General features: G+C 40.4%; 1 protein-coding gene across 1 annotated transcript in view; it reads right to left on the minus strand.

Annotated features, from left to right (window-relative positions):
* The window catches only part of ift81 (intraflagellar transport 81 homolog), a 95,961-nt gene that overhangs the window by 42,555 nt on the left and 32,650 nt on the right, over positions 1 to 20,756 (minus strand). The window contains exons 12-13 of the mRNA XM_078227463.1: positions 3,417 to 3,566; positions 1,673 to 1,801 (exon numbers count right to left, since the gene is read on the minus strand). Coding sequence (XP_078083589.1) covers positions 1,673 to 1,801; positions 3,417 to 3,566 — 279 coding nt within the window. The remainder of the gene's footprint in view (positions 1 to 1,672; positions 1,802 to 3,416; positions 3,567 to 20,756) is intronic.

The raw sequence follows: 20,756 nt of genomic DNA on the forward strand, positions 1-20,756 counted from the left end.
CTTGTTTAATTTTTAACTATCCAAGTTCTTGCACAGCATTTTGATGCAAAAAAATTCAACCTTTCTTAAGTACATTTCAGATTGAGATCAGCCAAGTGTGGCTTTTCTATGCTCAACACAAAACCAATGCAAGTCAAACTCAGCATTTTCACCAGAGCACTGACTAACCTTCTTCACCTTGAGGCTATTTTAATCTGAAGTGAAATCATGAATGGGAAAATCTGTCCAAAGTCCAATCCTTTCTCAATGAATTCTACTCACCATTCATTTCATTGCAACTGAATTTCATGTTGTTACATTGAGAAATAATACAAAAAAACTTGTTCCTGAGCCACTGGCTGCAGCATTGAAAGGCATGTCGTATCTTTTTAATATTCAGTTTATTGGCCAAATTTGCTTAATTTCATCTACTGCTAAAAAATAAGTTAAGGAGTTGATGTTTTCCACTTCCTGAGCATAACTAGGCTGTTATCACCAGCGGTAAAGTGTTATAATGAAAATTCAAATATATTCACAGATATTACTGGAAAAAGTAAATCAAATTCCTTAGCATTGCTCCTTATTCTCACTAACAAAATGTTTAGTTAAGGATCACCATTGGCAAATGGTAAGCTTTATATATGTTCCCCTGTATGTGCACTGCCAGCCTTAATTTTATATGACTGAATACTCAAGTATGAAATAGATTACAAGTGCTTAAAATTTTAAAAAAAACTATTTTGTCTTATTTTGAAAATAACTCAAAAGGAAGATATTTCAGCTTTGCATCTAAAGACCTCACTCACACCAAGAACAGTTACCATGAAGGAGAAACAAGAATATTGTTGTCTTCTGGATTTTGGACTTTTCAGAAAATAAATAATAGCGGTATTTAAAAAGTGCCTTACGTTAACATATTTAAAAGCACTTAACATGACAGTCTTTTTGCAATATGATGGTTATAAAGTTAATGGGACTGTGAATAGGAAAGGATCATAGTGTGAAAATTTTCTTTCCCATATCATCAAATGGTCAATATTTTATTGCTACTTCAAATCCTCCACATATTAAGAATTTTTCAAAATCAAACCATCCAGAGGAGCTTAGAGTCTACTGATACTACAGAAGATGCAGATTTATCTTCAATCTGTCATTAAGGTCAGTATAAAGTAATTATAATTAATAATTTCTGAGAAATGTGCCTTTTTTAAAAAACAATGTCACAATTGATTAAGGGGATTGCTAGCATTCATTTAATGCTTTGCAGTGGGATTGGAAAATGTGGAAGGATATGGCTCTAAATGAGAAAATATAACATGGCTCAGTGTAGTTTGTGCAAGAATAAAGCATTTTCATCTACTAATAGGTTGAACTGAAGGAAATAATAATATGTAGATCCCAATGTTTTGTTGGGACAAAGAAATGACAAAAGTTTGGTTGGTAGTTTATCTTTATGCAAACTAATTTGTAAAAAAAAAAATGACTAGATGAATAAATTATTGGGAGGGTATGGGAATTATACAATGAATTGATTTAATAGACTAACAACTAGCAATATATTATGTATTGGGCATAATGTGGAAAAGGCATACGCTATCATAATTTTAATAATTCTTAATTTCAATTCAAACATAGTCCTTCATAAATGTGCAACTACTGAATGAATTTTGGGTTTCATTAAAAGATGGATCACCATTTCAGACATCTCATCAAGTGTTCGTCCCTTCACTTCATCCAACTCGCTCTTCAATGCAGATACTCTCTCCAGCTCCTCCTGAGTGTCACTGAAGCCAGTAATACCATGCTTAGCTTCGACTGCTTGCTGTAACACAGTTTGACAAAATTATGAAAAGACTAGGTACATAAAGAACTCAGCTGGCCTTTTATATCATTAACAATTATAAGTGTCATCAGTTCAAGGTCAAGAGCTTGGACATTTATTTATGGGTTGCTGAAAATTTTAACAATTTGATGTGGTTAGCACATACAGCATCTAAAATTAATCATTTTCTTCTACTCCAGTGGAAATGTTATAACCTCTATTGATTCACGAGTTGCCACTGCATATACCATGAAAAAACTCCTTAAGATATTTTAAAATACATAGATTAGAGATAGCCTATTTTTGCCATGTGAGTGATTTGTTCTGCTTACTAGATTCAGTCTACATCTACATGCAGCTTCACCTTGTAGAGGAATGAGCCCCCTGATAACCCAGCACAGGAGTGAGGGCAAACAAGAAAAAGAAAAATTGTCAGGGACTCCTTGTCCATTCTTCTGCCAACTGAGTGAAAAAGCAGCAGTGGATATAAAACAATGCAAGAAATCATGACATATGTGAAAAATTAGGCCATTTCCAGAATTAAAGGGCAAAGCAGCTGAAGGCACATCTGCTGAAATTGACGATACACAAGAAGCTAAAATTAGAAAAGTGCAGAAATGTTTTAGGGTTATAGCGTAAGAGGGGGGTACAGAAATAGGGACGGGTGAAAACATGGAGGGGTTTGGAAACAAGAATAAGACATTTAAAATCAATCTGTTGCTGGATTAGGGGCCAATGTAGGTTTGTGATTTAGAGGTGCTAGATGAGTGGGATTTGGTGCGAGTTAGGATATCAGCAGCAGAGTTTTGAGTGCATTCAAATTGATAGATTACTGACTTTTACCTCGAGGAGTTAATGAGCCTGACTATTTTAAGGGAGCTGCATTAACAGATTATTACTAACTTGGGCTGTTTCAGTTATCAAGTAAGTTCTACTCTATTCTAAGTATAATCTTAGATCACAGAACTGGAAATAACTGTAACAAGGATAGCTCTTTTACAAATACATACCATCCAAGTGCTCCAAGAGAACAGAGCAACCTAAAGAATTTTGTAGCAAGCCAGTTTCTGGAAATATTTCTGTAGCAAGTGATGACTAACCCCAGGTTTTAACTTCTGCATTCAAATACTGGATTTGCAAAGGCAAAGCTTTGCTGTTGTTATTATATGATTCTACTTTGAATGTTGAGTTAAATTTATTCTACTCTGGTTTAACAACAGATTTCTCAACGTTATTGATGTTTCTTTTTAAATCCACAGAAGGACAGAAATAGATTGAAACCAATATTAATTCCTTGTAATGGGTTAAATTTTAAAATGGGCACAGCATAATTCAAATCTCTGTTCAACCAAAATTGAGTAAATATGGATAAATTTATATACTCAGCTATCTGAAAAACACTCCACATGGCTGAAGATAAAAACTGTAAATGCCAGCTGATAACAACTTGTACTTTTCTAGGTAATCAGCAGAGTGTTATTTAAAGGCATGGGTCCTTCCAGAATTGACTGATATAGTTTCATGGAAAGTTGTGCCATTTCACATTTTTTTATTGTATCTCAGAATGGTCTCAAATTGGACAGCAAGTATATTGAAAGCCAGGATTGCATATTACCAGCTGTTGCTGTATGGCTTCATGCCGCTGTTTGAGAATTTCTTCTGTTCTCTGCAGCACACCATATTCTGTTCTTAGCTCTGCTAGTTCTTGACGTTTCTTCTTATAAACTGTGCTCTTACTACGAAGTTTGCTGACATAGCGTTTGAACTAGAAATAGTGGAAATTAAAGGGGAATAAGTTAATATGATCAGTGGTACAAATAGATTTGTAAGTCTAATTTCCAAAGCGCAACAAATAATAAAATCAAAGATGTTAATAATTTCACAACTGACAGCAATCTCAGTTCCTACAGGACAAAAGACAGACTGGCAATGCTAAACCCACACGAGGCTCAATCTTTCAGAAAACAGGCCATCTTCTATTAAAAAAAAGTGTCTTGGGCAGGAAGCCAAAAATATTCTTGCTGCTGCTGTGCAAAATCATCAAATCCGGAACTCCCTCTCAACAATCTCATTGTTCATTTATAAACTCCATTAGTTTGGAAATTGAAATGTTCAAACATTTTAATTAAATAACTCATATGCAAGTTATGTAGGTTTCATGCTTTATAAATGTACGTGATATTTTGTAACCAAGTTGATTGAGTAAAGTCAGCAAATAAACCAAGATATTCTGCTATTTTGTTAGTTGTTTAAATTTACCCTCATTTAATTTTATACTATGTACTCATTTGCATGTAAATATGTTCAGCAGATATTATAATACAAAAGGTAATTTCCATATTATTAAAGCATACTGAAATGCTTTTTATGCAATTTCCGGCTTTGTTTGCCACTGAAACAGTAATTCATGAAAATATTTTGTTTGAAATATTTTCCTTACAAATAAACCCTACACCACATTTTCCACAGTTACAAGATGCAAGAAGTTAAATAAAGGTCATTTATACAAAGGACAAATATATAAATCAACAATTCAGTTTATTTACATCTGCAGAATGATTCTAAAATGCAAACTTATGATCTGTGATGGGAACTCTGTTACACAGCATTCACTAATCTGGCATACCAAAGTATTTTTCTCCTCCGGGAGCCAACAAAAGTACATCTGCTTCAATGTCCTAATCACCTTTTGACTTTTCTTGTGGGTGATGATACTGTATAATTTCAAATGCAACAGCAAATTTCTAACAAAAATATCAATTAAGTGGTCTGTTAATTAATATTTAATTGTTCAAAATGTAAATTGTGTAAGAAAAACATTCTTTGATGTATTTCTACATGGAGCCCTTTTTATAATTCAGACTTCTTTCCAATTCTTTGAGCTTGTATTCTCAGTGAAAAAAGGTTCCACAAACAGCCCTTGTCTTGCAAGAACCTAAACTTGTATTATCGTGCATCAGAAATGGGATAGTATCGAACAATTACTACAGCACATAAGAGACAATGTAGGATACCCAACGTGCACTCTTATCTACTCAAAAATGTAGTAAATACCTCTTATACTATCTTATATTCAGGCTAAAACTAATAGTTACCATTTAATTATGAGTAGGTAATTACATAGAAGTGGCAAAAACAGCAATAGATTTAGATATTATATATAATAGGAAAACAATAAATATTATATCTGAAGTTCAAAATATCTCCTTCAGGACATACTTTTACACACTCCAAAATCTTCGAGAAGTATTTCATCATAGCCTTACTCGATGAAATATTGGCACAATGTGAGGTAATGATCCAGAATTTAGTGAAGATTTGTGCTAATCTGCATTGGGTTAGTTTCCTAGCCCTCCGATCCCCTAGAATATTCAGTATTCAACTCTGAGCTTTTGTCTTCCCCCTTCTTTAACCCACTTCAGGCATCTAGGTCTCAGGCATCTCTCTTTAAGTCCCTCCCTCTACCTCTCCTCCTCCTATTGACAAACTTGGAAGCTTGTAAACTTGTAAAGCGTTTGACAAAGTCCCTCATGGTAGGCTGGTGAAAAAGGTTGGATCTCATGGGATAAAGGGGGAGGTGGCTAGATGGGTGGAGAACTGGCTTGGTCACAGAAGACAGAGGGTGGTAGTGGAAAGGTCTTTTTCCGGCTGGAGGCCTGTGACTAGTGGTGTTCCGCAGGGCTCTGTATTGGGACCTCTGCTGTTTGTGATTTATATAAACGATCTGGAAGAAGGTGTAACTGGGGCGATCAGTAAGTTTGCGGACGACACAAAATTGGCAGGACTTGCAGATAGTGAGGAGCATTGTCAGAAGCTACAGAAGGATATAGATAGGCTGGAAATTTGGGCAAAGAAATGGCAGATGGAGTTCAATCCTGATAAATGCGAAGTGATGCATTTTGGTAGAAATAATGTAGGGAGGAGCTATACGATAAATGGCAGAACCATAAAGGGTGTAGATACGCAGAGGGACCTGGGTGTGCAAGTCCACAGATCCTTGAAGGTGACATCACAGGTGGAGAAGGTGGTGAAGAAGGCATATGGCATGCTTGCCTTTATAGGACGGGGCATAGAGTATAAAAGTTGGGGTCTGATGTTGCAGATGTATAGAACGTTGGTTCGGCCGCATTTGGAATACTGCGTCCAGTTCTGGTCGCCACACTACCAGAAGGACGTGGAGGCTTTGGAGAGAGTACAGAGGAGGTTTACCAGGATGTTGCCTGGTATGGAGGGGCTTAGTTATGAGGAGAGATTGGGTAAACTGGGGTTGTTCTCCCTGGAAAGACGGAGGATGAGGGGAGACTTAATAGAGGTGTATAAAATTATGAAAGGCATAGATAGGGTGAACGGTGGGAAGCTTTTCCCCAGGTCGGTGGTGACGTTCACGAGGGGTCATAGGTTCAAGGTGAAGCGGGGGAGGTTTAACACAGATATCAGAAGGACATATTTTACACAGAGGGTGGTGGGGGCCTGGAATGCGCTGCCAGGCAAGGTGGTGGAGGCGGACACACTGGGAGCGTTTAAGACTTATCTAGATAGCCATATGAACGGAGTGGGAATAGAGGGATACAAAAGAATGGTCTAGTTTGGACCAGGGAGCGGCACAGGCTTGGAGGGCTGAAGGGCCTGTTCCTGTGCTGTATTGTTCTTTGTTTGTTCTTGTTCTTTGTTCTTTAATCAAAGAAAACTTTATTTAACAATACAGTTTAACTATAACAAATGAATTAGTTTAAGATTTAACATTTGAACAATACTTAGACACTACAAGATACAATTCTTAACTGCTAACTTATCTCTATTAGTTCCAATTCAAGCAATATTCCTCTTACAGACTTAAAGTTTATTTATTAGTCACAAGTAAGGCTTACAGTAACACAGCAATGAAATTACTGTAAAATTCCCATAGTCGCCACACTCTGGTGCCTGTTCGGGTCAATTCACCTAACCAGCACGTCTTTCAGAATGTGGGAGGAAACCAGAGCACCCAGAGGAAACCCACGCAGACATGGGGGGGAACGTGCAAACTCCACATAAATAGTGACCCAAGCTGGGAATCGAACCCGGGTCCCTAGCACTGTGAGGCAGCAGTGCTAACCACTGTGCCCCCATGCTGCCCCTACTTACAACCCCTCTTCAAAATCAGTCAGCAAACAACACAGCTTTACGTGCTTATTAACAGAGAGAGGACGCACATGTGCGAGAGGGCATGAGACATCTGCCTTTGACAGCCCAAACAGCAGCCTCCACAGAAAGAGATAGAGAAACCTCTTGCTTATTTCAGAACCCAGCAGTAACTGCCTGCTTTTTCCTGTGAGCTTAGCTCCTTCCCTAAAGCACATGACTGTCTCTATCAGCCTAATCAAAACCCTACTCTGAAACTCCAGGGGAGAAACCAAATAAACAAAAATGCATTAACTCAGATTAAAACAAACACATCAAGCTAAAATCAATCATTAGCCTGTATTCACCTGCATTCGCAGCATGCGAGCTGCCTGTTGCCAAGACAAATTGGCACCACATAAAAGAGAGCTGACTTTCAAACATACCCCTTAAAAGAAACATGATAAAATACATTTCTTAAGGGCATAGTATCACAAATGTAAAAGGAGATCATATAAATATTGCTTTTCCAAATCAGATGTAGTCCAACAGCAAAAATAACAGTCCTGCTGATCACTCTGCCCCTTTACAATAAACAGGGGATTTCTACATGGAACATAGGATATCATGATATCATTCCTATTCATTGGATGCCTAAAAGGTATTTCAAAGATTAGCGCATGAAGCATTGTAGACATGTGCTTCCCAATCAGTCTCAAATTAACCACACTCACAGAACGAATGAAAGGCAACCAACCTTTGCTTATTATGCAAAATTAGCTCACAAATTGGTTTTCCCAGTAAAAACTTCCTAAAGGCACGATAGCAGATTGGTTTAAAATCAAATGTGAAAACACTGAAGCAAGTCTGCTATGATCTTTTTCATTTTTAATTTTGATAGTTTTAAATTTAGAATTCATAAGTGAAATATTTTTCTTGCATGGTAGGGTATCAGATCCCTCCCATTTTCTTCCTGAGACAAACATAACTAAGAGAACAAGCAGATGAATCTTCGCAAGGATCTACCAATGAAACTTTGAACCAGCAGCTGTGCAGGAAATATATTTTTTGGTTTAGTCCCCCTCCTACACGCATGGGAATGCACCTGCCCTCTGTTGAAAGCTGTCCCAAGCAAAACAAGCACAGCCATATGCTAATAGTTTATTTTGATTAGTCCCATTTAATTCCTAAAATCTTTACATAGCTTGACCCTTTTAACCCTCTCATTGTGTTCTCCGTCAATGCCAGTTATCTCCCTCAATACCTCCGAAATTCTTTTTGCATCCTCAAATACCCATTCCATTATTTTCCCTCATTGTCAGATCATGTCTTTTGCCTCAGACATTAAATCAAGGCAGCCATCTGCTCCTCGCAGGTGGATGGAAAAGACCCCATGATATTATTGCAAAGACAAGCAGAGAATTCTCTTTGGTGTACTGGGGCAATTATTTATCCCTCAACCGACATCACTAAAACAATGTCAACATTATCACATTGCTGTTTGAGAGAGCTTGCTGTGAACAAGCCGGCTGTAAAACATTTGTAATGGCCTGGTGTTGTTCAAGGTGGAAATGTAAATCCTTCTTTCAATCTAAATGAGCCACATCTCAAAGTAAAAATTAAATGGATGGAAAATTACAAGCTGGAGATATGTAATTTTCTGATATGCAATCACAGAATGCATTGGGAATGCAGAGGTATAAGATTTGGTGTTCTACTGGATAATCCTAAAAAATAAAAATAATTTAATAAAATACTCAGAACATTATTTGAGACATGTATCAGTTGATTTTTTCACAGCAATTAGTAGTAATCTATTCTCCTTAAACATTTTTTAAAAAAATTTCACCATAAACAAAGTAAACATGTTTGCTGATGCTATTGTTTACATGCATTCCTAACAATTGCATCATTAATATATTTAAATAAATTCCAACTTTCTCTCAAGTATCCTTACCTGAGGAAGGATGTCCTTGCTAGTAAGAGAGTGCAGCGAAGGTTTACCAGGCTGATTCCTGGGATGGCAGGTCTGTTATATGAGGAAAGACTAAGTCGGTTAGAATTATATCCATTTAGAGGAATGAAACGGGATCTCATAGAAACTTATAAAATTCTGACAGGATTAGACAGGGTAGATTCAGAAAGCACGTTCCAAATGATGGGGGAGTCCAGAACTAGGGGTGATAGTTTAAGGATAAGGGGTAAACCTTTTAGGACTGAGGCGAGGAGAAATTTTTTCACACAGAGAGTGGTGAATCTATGGAATTCATGACCACAGAAAGCAGTTGAGGCCAAAACATTGTGCAATTTCAAGAAGGAATTAGATATAGCTCTTGGGGCTAAAGGGTTCAAGGCATATGGGGGGGGGGGGGAAGAAGAGGAATCAAGGTCTTTAATTTGATGATCAGCCATGATCAAAATGAATGGTGGATCAGGCTTGAGAGGCCGAATGGCCTACTCCTACTTCTATTTTCTGTATTATTAAAATACCTCCAACACATTGTCAGCAACACGATGGGAAATCTGCTCATTTACCATATTGCATTTTTTACATTTGTGAATAAACGACAGGAGCAGAAGAAATGGCTCCAAGTTAAGGAAAGGAGTGTGGAAAGCACACTTGAAGTGGGCTTGAGAGAAGCCCAGAAGATCAAAGAGCGCAGCCGAACATTGGTGACTCCATGCTGCAGCCATAAGGGCAAAGGTACCTTTTGGAGCAGTGGTGTTCTGCTTGGCACAGCCAAAGATCTGAAATTGTGCTTGGAAGGTGAACCTCAAGTGAACACAGAGATTCGGAGGAAGTTTATCTCAGAAGGCAAGATTGAAATCCTGGAGGTGGATCTTTGTTGAAGCTGCCCAAGCAGGAACAACGTTGAGAGAGAATTCACAGAATCCTACAGTGCAGGAGAGGTCCTTCGGCCCATCGAGTCTGCACTGACGCATGAAAGGCCCTGACCTGCCCACCTAATCCCACTTGGCCCATAGCCTTGAATGTTATGGTGTGCCAAGTACTCATCCAGGTACTTTTTAAAGGATGTGAGGCATCCGTCCTCCACCACCCTCCCAGGCAGTGCATTCCAGACCGTCACCACCCTGAGTAAAAAGGTTTTTCCTCAAATCCTCCCTAAACCTCCTGCCCCTTACTTTTAACTTGTGTCCCCTTGCAACTGATCCTTCAACTAAGGGGAACAGCTGTTCCCTATCCACTCTGTCCATGCCCCTCATAATCTTCAGCACCTCAATCAGGTCACCCCTCAGTCTTCTCTGCTCCAGAGAAAAAAACCCAAGCTTATCCAACCTCTCTTTATAACTTAAATGTTCCATCCCAAGCAACATCCTGGTGAATCTCCTCGGCACCCCCTCCAGTGCATTCATGTCCTTTCTTTAATGTGTGCCACCTCACACTTTTCAGGGTTAAATTCCATCTGCTACTTATCCGCCCATTTGACCATCTCGTCGATATCTTCCTGTAACCCAAGACACTCAACCTCACTGTTAACCACCCGGCCAATCTTTATGTCACTGACAAACGTACTGATCCAACCCCCCCCAGTCATCTATGTCATAGGGGGCGCAGCACGAACTCCTGTGGTACTGCACTGGTCACTGGCCTCCAGTTACTAAAGCAGCCATCTGTCACCTCTCTCTGTCTCCTACTGCTAAGCCAATAATGAATCCATCTTATCAGATCACCCTGTATCCAATTCCAGGGCAAATTCTTCAAATGCGGAGATTGGAAACCCTCATGAGAAAAACAAGAGTTTCAGTGAAACCGGTTAGCTCATGGTGTGACAAGAGTATGGTGGGTTGTTGAGAAATCCATAGAATCTGCTTTGATCACATCTGTAGTTTACATTACAGTGTGGTGTGTCTGACCACAATTTTCCTGTTAATTCATATGTACTGCATACTTACCCAGAATATTAGATATAAGATGGATATGGTAAATTGTTTTATCTTTCTAAATTTTCTAAGTATCTCTTTCTAAGTACCTTCATCACATGGACTGTAATGGTTGAAGGCGGCAGCTTCCCACTGCTTTCTCCAGGGCAATGAAGGTTGAACAATAAATGCTGGCCTAACCAGCAACACCCACATCCCATGAATGAATTAAAAAAATTAAACACCATTCCCCCACCCCAGCCCTACTCTCACTGATCTTTCCCCCCCATGGCTCCACCTGGGGGAATCACAGCAATTTTCAAGCCTCAAAATGGGGGTCACAGTGGGAAAATGTTTGGGAAGCACTGGTGTACAACTTCAACTTAAACCACTCTAAAACCTCACTTTCAAAATCCCAAACTGTCTTGCCTTTAGCTCAACCACACCCTCAGCTCCACCTTTGATGTCCTTGCTCCCAATAAAACCATCACTCTGTCCCATCCTGGCCACTACCCTTGATATGGCCCTCGTCTCTGCTTCCTTAATTCTAAGGAATAAAGACTTGATCCATCCATTGCCAAATCTGGGTGGACCACACGAAGCGCTATCAGGTCCTGCTCAGGTCTGCTAGGACTGATCACTATTGCCGGATTATCCTGGAATGCAAAGATAATACCCAGTTTCTTTTTTCCACTGCAGTCTTCTTATACCCCTCCCCTCTGTCTCCTCCAACAATTGTTGTTCATGAGAGCCACCTTCTGCTCACTCACCCCTCATCCCACTAAGCTGCAGACAACCCAACTCCCCACCTGTTCCCATGTTAGCTGATGCTGTTCATAGTTCTCTCTCTTTAGGTGTTGCTTTTCTCTTCTACTCATATTTCTTAATATCTCATCTTTTGTTCCCTTTTTCTCATTTACACCTTCTCCCGAGCAACATCCGGAGAGAGTGCAGTTAAACATGTGGTTGCAGGGATGGTGTAGGAGGGAGGGTTTCAGATACGTGGATAATTGGAACACATTCTGGGGAAGGTGGGACCTGTACAAACAGGACGGGGTGCACCTGAACCAGAGGGGCACAAATATCCTGGGAGGGAAATTTGATACGGCTCTTCAGGGGGGTTTAAACTAATTTGTCAGGGGAGTGGGAAAAGGAGTTGTAGTCCAGAAGTCAGTGTTGAGGGTGGTGAGGTATTGGGGAAGGTATCAAGGTCAAGGGTGGGTAACAGTAGACAGGAAGGTGGGTTGAAGTGTGTCTACTTCAATGCAAGGAGCATCCGGAACAAGGTAGATGAACTTGGGGCGTGGATTGATACTTGGGACTACGATGTTGTGGCCATTACGGAGACGTGGGTAGAACAAGGACAGGAATGGTTGTTGGATGTTCCGGGGTATAGATGTTTCAGTAAGTGTAGGGAAGCTGGTAAAAGAGGTGGAGGAGTAGCATTGTTAATCAAGGATAGTTTAACGGCTGCGGAAAGGCACTTCAAGGGGGATCTGCACACTGAGGTAATATGGGCTGAAGTTAGAAATAGAAAAGGAGCGGTCACGTTGTTAGGAGTTTACTATAGGCCCCCAAATAGCAATAGAGATGTGGAGGAAGAAATTGCTAAGCAGATTATGGATATGTGTGGGGGTCACAGGGTAGTTGTCATGGGGGACTTTAACTTTCCAAATATTGATTGGAACCTTTGTAGGTCAAATAGTTCGGATGGGGCAGTTTTTGTGCAGTGTGTGCAGGAGGGTTTCCTGACACAATATGTGGATAGGCCGACAAGAGGTGAGGCCACATTGGATTTGGTACTGGGAAATGAACCAGGCCAAGTGTTAGATTTGGTTGTGGGAGAGCACTTTGGAGATAGTGACCACAATTCGGTGTCTTTTGTTATTGCAATGGAGAGGGATAGGGCCGTACGGCAGGGCAAGGTTTACAATTGGGGGAGAGGTAATTATGATGCGATTAGGCAAGAATTAGGGGGCATAAGATGGGAACAGAAACTGTCAGGGAAAGGCACTAATGAAAAGTGGAACTTTTTCAAGGAACAAATACTGGGTGTCCTTGATAGGTATGTCCCTGTCAGGCAGGGAGGAAATGGCCGAGTGAGGGAACCATGGTTCACGAAAGAGGTGGAATGTCTTGTGAAAAGGAAGAGGGAAGCTCATGTAGGGATGAGGAAACAAGGTTCAGATGGCTCGATTGAGGGTTACAAGTTAGCAAGGAATGAGCTGAAAAAGGGGCTTAGGAGAGCTAGAAGGGGACATGAGAAGTCCTTGGCGGGTCGGATCAAGGAAAACCCCAAGGCTTTTTACTCTTATGTGAGGAATAAAAGAATGACCAGGGTGAGGTTAGGGCCGGTCAAGGACAGTAGTGGGAACTTGTGTATGGAGTCAGTAGAGATAGGCGAGGTGATGAATGAATACTTTTCTTCAGTGTTCACCAAGGAGAGGGGCCATGTTTTTGAGGAAGAGAAGGTGTTACAGGCTAATAGGCTGGAGGAAATAGATGCTCGGAGGGAGGATGTCCTGGCAGTTTTGAATAAACTGAAGGTCGATAAGTCCCCTGGGCCTGATGAAATATATCCTAGGATTCTTTGGGAGGCAAGGGATGAGATTGCAGAGTCTTTGGCTTTGATCTTTGGGTCCTCACTGTCCACGGGGATGGTGCCAGAGGACTGGAGACTGGCGAATGTTGTTCCTCTGTTTAAGAAAGGGAATAGAAATGACCCTGGTAATTATAGACTGGTTAGTCTTACTTCGGTGGTTGGTAAATTGATGGAAAAGGTCCTTAGGGATGGGATTTACGACCATTTAGAAAGATGCGGATTAATCCAGGATAGTCAGCACGGATTCGTGAAGGGCAAGTCGTGCCTCACAAATTTGATTGAATTTTTTGAGGAGGTAACTAAGTGTGTTGATGAAGGTAGGGCAGTTGATGTCATATACATGGATTTTAGTAAGGCGTTTGATAAGGTCCCCCATGGTCGGCTTATGATGAAAGTAAGGAGGTGTGGGATAGAGGGAAAGTTGGCCGATTGGATAAGTAACTGGCTATCTGATCGAAAACAGAGGGTGGTGGTGGATGGAAAATTTTCGAACTGGAGGCAGGTTGCTAGTGGAGTGCCACAGGGATCACTGCTTGGTCCTCTGCTCTTTGTGATTTTTATTAATGACTTAGAGGAGGGGGCTGAAGGGTGGATCAGTAAATTTGCTGATGACACCAAGATTGGTGGAGTAGTGGATGAGGTGGAGGGCTGTTGTAGGCGACAAAGAGACATAGATAGGATGCAAAGCTGGGCTGAAAAATGGCAAATGGAGTTTAACCCTGATAAATGTGAGGTGATTCATTTTGGTAGGACTAATTTAAATGGGGATTACAGGGTCAAAGGTAGGGTTCTGAAGACTGTGGAGGAACAGCGAGATCTTGGGGTCCATATCCACAGATCTCTAAAGGTTGCCACTCAAGTGGATAGAGCTGTGAAGAAGGCCAATAGTGTGTTAGCTTTTATTAACAGGGGGTTGGAGTTTAAGAGCCGTGGGGTTATGCTGCAACTGTACAGGAGCTTGGTGAGACCACATTTGGAATATTGTGTGCAGTTCTGGTCACCTCACTATAAGAAGGATGTGGAAGCGCTGGAAAGAGTGCAGAGGAGATTTACCAGGATGCTGCCTGGTTTGGAGGGTAGGTCTTATGAGGAAAGGTTGAGGGAGCTAGGGCTGTTCTCTCTGGAGCGGAGGAGGCTGAGGGGAGACTTAATAGAGGTTTATAAAATGATGAAGGGGATAGATAGAGTGAACATTCAAAGACTATTTCCTCGGGTGGATGGAGCTATTACAAGGGGGCATAACTATAGGGTTCATGGTGGGAGATATAGGAAGGTTATCAGAGGTAGCTTCTTTACGCAGAGAGTGGTTGGGGTGTGGAATGGACTGCCTGCAGTGATAGTGGAGTCAGACACTTTAGGAACATTTAAGCGGTTATTGGATAGGCACATGGAGCACACCAGGATGATAGGGAGTGGGATAGCTTGATCTTAGTTTCAGATAAAGCTCGGCACAACATCGTGGGCCGAAGGGCCTGTTCTGTGCTGTACTGTTCTATGTTCTATCCAACAAAAACACAGCATTAGTTTTCATTTGTACACTGACAACACCCAGCTATACCTCAACACTGCCTCTGTCGGCTCCTCCATTGTTGACAAATTATTAGACAGCTTATCTGACACCCAAAATTATAGAAGCAGAAATTTCCTTCATTTCAACATTTGGAAGACCGAAGCGATTGTTTCTGGGCCCCCACACCAAACTCAGTCTGCTTGTTTTTAACTCCATCCTTTTCCCTGGCAATATTCTGAGGCCAAACCAGTTTGTTCACAATATTGGTGTCATATTTGACCCTAGGTTGAGCTTCCATCCACATACTCAAGAAATCACAAAACCACCTATTTTAATCTCTATAACATCACCTGACTTTGCCCACCTCAGCTCATCTATTACTGAAACCCTCATTCATGCCTGTTTTTACCTCTAGACTTGATTATTCCAAAGCATTCCTAGCTTGTCTCCCACAATCTACTCTCCATTAACTTGATATTGTCCAAAACTCTGCTGCCCATGTCTTAAGACACAAAATTCTATCATCCCTGTGTTCAATGACTTACATAGACAAAGTGTTGATTTTAAAATTCTCATCTGTGGTTTCAAATCCCTCCAAGGCCTCACCCCTCCCTAGCTCTGTAATTTCCTCCAACTCTCCAACACTCAAATATCCGAGCTCATCTAATTCTGAACTCTTGAGTATCCCTGATTTTAAATTGCTCCACTATTAGCCACTATGCCTTCAGTTGCCTGGGCCCCAAGTTCTGGAATTCCCTCATTTCACCTCTCTGCCTCACTTTCCTTATTTAAGACACTCCTTAAAATCTCCCTAATCGACCAAGCTTTTGTTCATCTGACCTATTAGCTCCTTCTGTGGCTCAGTGTCATACTTTGTGATACAATGCTGGTGTGAAGCACAAAGGGATGTTTTGTTATGTTAAATGCGCTGTTCAAATTGAAGTTGGGGTTGCCTGAAACACATTCAGAATGCCAGTGTTAAGCATAATAGGAAAAACAAAATTGTAACCAACTGCCATCTTGGTAACAGGAGCATAACCCAAAAATACGATTCGAAAAGTGAATTCTGATTTTATATATCAATTAACAAAGTTGAACAGTTGAATCACTGTACATTGCGTGTTAATTGCACTGTGGATCTTCAAAAGATCTATGGATCTCATTCAAATATTGTGAAAAGAATGCAGCATGTGTGATGTGTTTGTCGTAAGTCAACGCCACCTGTTTTTTGGCAAGCCAGAAATGATAATCATAGTTTGGTAATCAGAGCCGGGACATTACATACTTAGTAGGTTACAGGCATTCCCCCACCCCTTCCGACTCAGACTACACAATAAGTGTGCAACTCCATCTCGTGCCATTTGAAAAGAAAATAGTAATTATACGTTAAGCTGGAATGTCCATTTACTTTTAGAAATATCATCTACCAAAAAATTACTTTTTCCGCTTTGAATTATACCAGTGTTATACTCACTGTGCAATAGGCACAAACATTAGGCGCAACTAGTGTAATGGAGACTTAAAGAAGTTCATATGGGCTATAAATATACTACACATGCAATTCTCCATGGCTAACAGCATTGTTTCATCTTTGCTAAAAACACCACAAGCCAATAATGTCGAAGCAATATAAAACTGCTCACACAAGTACATGCCACTCAGGGGTAGCAGTTGCTTATAATATAAGAATTGACAGGAGGTAATGAATCCAAATTCAGAAGGAGAAAGCAGCATTTGCAATATTATGTGTCAAATAAAAGGATGTAGCATTTATGGATTTTCATAAGGTATTCATTAATGTATTTAACAAAAGGCTCACTCTAAAGGTTCTGGTGTATGCTACAAAACCTAGATGAAAAGTTGATTCACTGACAGAAAACTTAGGGGTAATTGATTTTGTTCAGATTGGAGAATGGTTGGAGATGGTATATCCTTGGGTAAATGGTGGGTCCATTTTTGTTCAAAATATATGCAAATGATTTGCACATTGCCTAAGGAGCATAGCACTGAAATGTGTTGATTACTTTAAAGACTGGCAAACAGTAATGATTGTAAAGGAGTTCAGAAGGAAATGGGCAAATTACTAGAATGGGCAGACAGGTGGCACATGTAACTTAATATAGAGAATCAAAGAATTTTACAGCATAGAGATAGGCCATTCAGACCATCATACTTCTGCCAGCTCTTTCAAAGAACTGACAATTAGTCCTAAGCTCCTGCTTTTATCCCCCTTAAAATATTTACCCAATTTCATTTATAAAGTTACAATTGCTTCCACTATTCTTTCAGGCAGTGCATTCCAAATCATAATTAATTTTTAAAATTCTCATTTTTGACTAATTGACCTCAAGTTTGTGTACTTTGGTTACTGAGCCATGTACCACTCAAAACATTTTACATAAGAAATAGAAGCTAGTGTAGGCCATATGACCCCTTGAGCCTACTCTGCCATTTAATGAGATCATGGCTGTCCTTGACCTCAACTCCACTTTCCCATCCTACCCCCATACCCTCAGAATCCAAAAATCTATCAATCTCAGCCTTGTATATATTTAACAACTAAGCAGCCACATCCCTGTGGAGTAGAGAATTTCCAAGATTCACAACCCTCTTGAGTAAAGAAATTCCTCCTCATCTAGTTTGAAATGGTTGTCCCCTTTTCCTGAGACTATGCCTTCCAGTTCAGCAAGGGAAATAGCCTCTCAGCATCTACCCCACCTCAACCTCTCAGAACCTTATATGCTTCAATGGAATCACCCCTCATTCTTCTGAACTCCAGAGAGCATAGGATCATTTCTAATCAATCTCTCCTCGTAGGACAGACTCTCATCCCAGGAATCAATCTAGTAATATTCTGTTCTACCCGATAGTGAAATGTATCCTTCTTTAGGTACGGAGGCTAAAACTGTACATAGTAGTCAAGGTGTGGCCTCACCAATGTCCTCTACAATTTCAGCAAGAATTCCTTACTTGTGTACTCCATATTTATTCTACCAAAGGTTTTCATGATTTTGAATACCTCTATAAAATCTCCTCTTGACCTTCTCTATTCTAAGGATAACAATCCCAGTTTTTCCATTATCTCCATGGTGTTCCTTACCTCTGGCACTATTCTGATAAATGTCCTTAGCATCCTCTCCAAGGTTTTGACATCATTCCTAAATTATGATGCCCAGAATTGAGCACAGTAGTCCACCACTTATAAAGCCAAGGATCCTGTAAGCCAGTGGTTCCCAAAGGGTGCGGCGCGCCACACTGGTGCGGCGAGAGAGGATGGCAAGTGTGGCGGGAAGATTCAAGGACAATCAAAGAAACATTTAAACATGGATAGATATTTTTCCAAAGTGAGAGCAAGAGCATCAAGTGATGCTGAGGACGATCTGAGTCCACGTTGTGATCCAGAATCGCCGTTCGAACAGAGTGCTGAAGAAGTGTCGTTTAATTCTACACCAGTAGCCAGCCCAAGCAAACTTCCAAAAAAGAAAGTTTGTCGACAATATATGGATAGCTATCTGAGTCTCAGTTTCACATGGACTGGAGATGAAAACGTACCTCGGCCTATGTGTTTGATCTGTGGTGAGAAGCTTTCCAATTCCAATATGGTCCCAAGCAAGATGAAAAGACATCTGTTGTTAAAACATGGAAATCTGCCAAACAAGGATGTTCAATATTTCGAAAGGCTTTTGGAACAATTATTTTTTTTAAAATGTATTTCTTATCAATAAAAAATTTGGTGTGGCGCGAGCAAATTTTTATTCCGAAAGTGCGGCCCAGTGAAAAAAGTCTGGGAACCACTGCTGTAAGCTTTTTAAGCAGCTGTATGAATTGCCCTCCCACCTTCAAAAGTTATTGCATGCAATCTCCCAGATCTCTCTGTTCCTACATCCTCCTTAAAACTGTACCATTTAAAATTATATTGACTCTCCTCATTCTTCTAAAATGCAGCTTTTCACACTTTCTTGCATTAGATTTCATCTGTCATATGTTTGCCCATTTCACCAATCTAAGGCTCCTGAAGACTTTTTAAACCTAATTTCCCAATTTCATGTAACTTGCAAACTTTGGCATTATGCCCTACATACCCAAGTCCAGGTCATTAATATATATCAAAAAGGGTACGGGTTCGGATACCAACCGTTGGAGAACATCACAGTTCTCTCCAGGGCAGGAAAACAACTGTCACCACCACTCTATGCTGTGTATCTGGTGACGCACTTTGGGAGATGCTGGCATTTGACTGGGGTGGGCACAATAAGTCGTCTCCCAACACCTGGTTAAAGTCCAACAGGTTTATTTGGAATCATGAGCTTTTGGAGCGCTGCTCCTTCATCAGTTGAGTGACGCTGTGAAAGCTCGCGATTCCAAATAAACCTGTTGGACTTTAACCTGATGTTGTGAGACTTCTTATGGAGAAAATTAAGGGAATGCATTTACATTCAATAGCCATATGCCAATTGTCATAAAAACAATATTTAGGAATGTAAATACATAGTACCTTGATAATGTGAATGCAGGTTTATAAATCTTAAAAGCCAACTTTTTATACATTGGGAAGTACAAGATAAAAGAGGCTATGATAAATGCAAACAAGGCAATATTTAGGCCACAGTGAAAATATTGTACGCAATTTTAGGCATACAATGAGAGAAGGGATATTAAAGCCACAGCAAGCAAGTCAAAGTGGTCAGCAAGGATGAGGGAGAGAGATGAGGAAAAATTTCTCAACAAAGTTGTTGGAACATGGAATATTTTGAGATAAGGTAGTTGAGGCCGAAACAATCATATTTTTTAAGGGAAATGTAAAAAGAGAAGCAGGCTTATGGAAAAAAAAATCTGGGCACAGAACAATGATGCTATTGCAGATCTCCAATTCGATTGCAAAATTTTAATTAATAAATTGAAGTTATTGGTGTTATGAAACAGCTTGGAGTGCTGAGTGGGCAAGGAGTGGAAATGCTGGATCAATGCAAGTCAGGTTGATAAAATTGCATTTTTGTCATCAGATTTCACAACCAACATACCAAGTCAAAGCTCTGCAACTAGTGGATAATTAAGCAACTAACAGGAGGAGGATCTCTGAACATTCCCATCCCCATCCATAATGCTGGCAGAACTCAGACAAGCCTGAAGCATTTGCAACCATTTTCAGCCAGAAGTGCTGAGTAGATGATCCTTCTCTGCCTCCTCCTCAGGTCCCCACTATCGTAGGTTCCATTCCTTAGTCAATGTGATTCGCTCCAAATGACGTAAAGAAATGGCTAAGTGTATTTGACAGAATAAAGGAGCTAGGCCTCAGCAATGTGTGGGCTGTGCTGCTGATGACACATGTTCAAGAATCCCCTTCCTAAACTGAAATTATGGAATTTATCCAACTATATGAAATATTGCCCAGATAAGTACTAAGTCCAGGTCTTAAAACAGGAAAATTTAACCCGCCCAATTGCTATCCTACTAGTCCCAAACTTCCACAAGTGGTCAAGTGGCACGTACTCACCAATAACCTGCTCACCAATGTTGAGTTTAGGTTCCTGCGGGGCCACTCGGCTCCACTCAATACAGTCTTGATCCAAAGTAGACAGAAGCTGAATTCCAGTGGTGAGGTGAGAGTGACTATCTTTGACATCAAGGCAGCATTTGAGCAAGTGGGATATCAAGGAGCCATAGTATAAGTGAATTCAATAGGAATCAAAATGCATCAGAGGCTGGAGTCATGCCTGGTTCAAAGAAAATTGGTTATAGTTGTTGGAGGCCAATAACCTAAGCCCGAGAACGTGACTGCAGAATCCCAAATCCTAGCAGAATCATCTTCAGCTGCTCCATCATAAAGTCAGAAGTGGGGTTGTTCGCAAATGATTGCACAG

This window comes from Mustelus asterias, chromosome 13 (assembly GCF_964213995.1).
Source record: "Mustelus asterias chromosome 13, sMusAst1.hap1.1, whole genome shotgun sequence".
In the NCBI taxonomy this organism is placed as follows: Eukaryota; Metazoa; Chordata; class Chondrichthyes; order Carcharhiniformes; family Triakidae; genus Mustelus; species Mustelus asterias.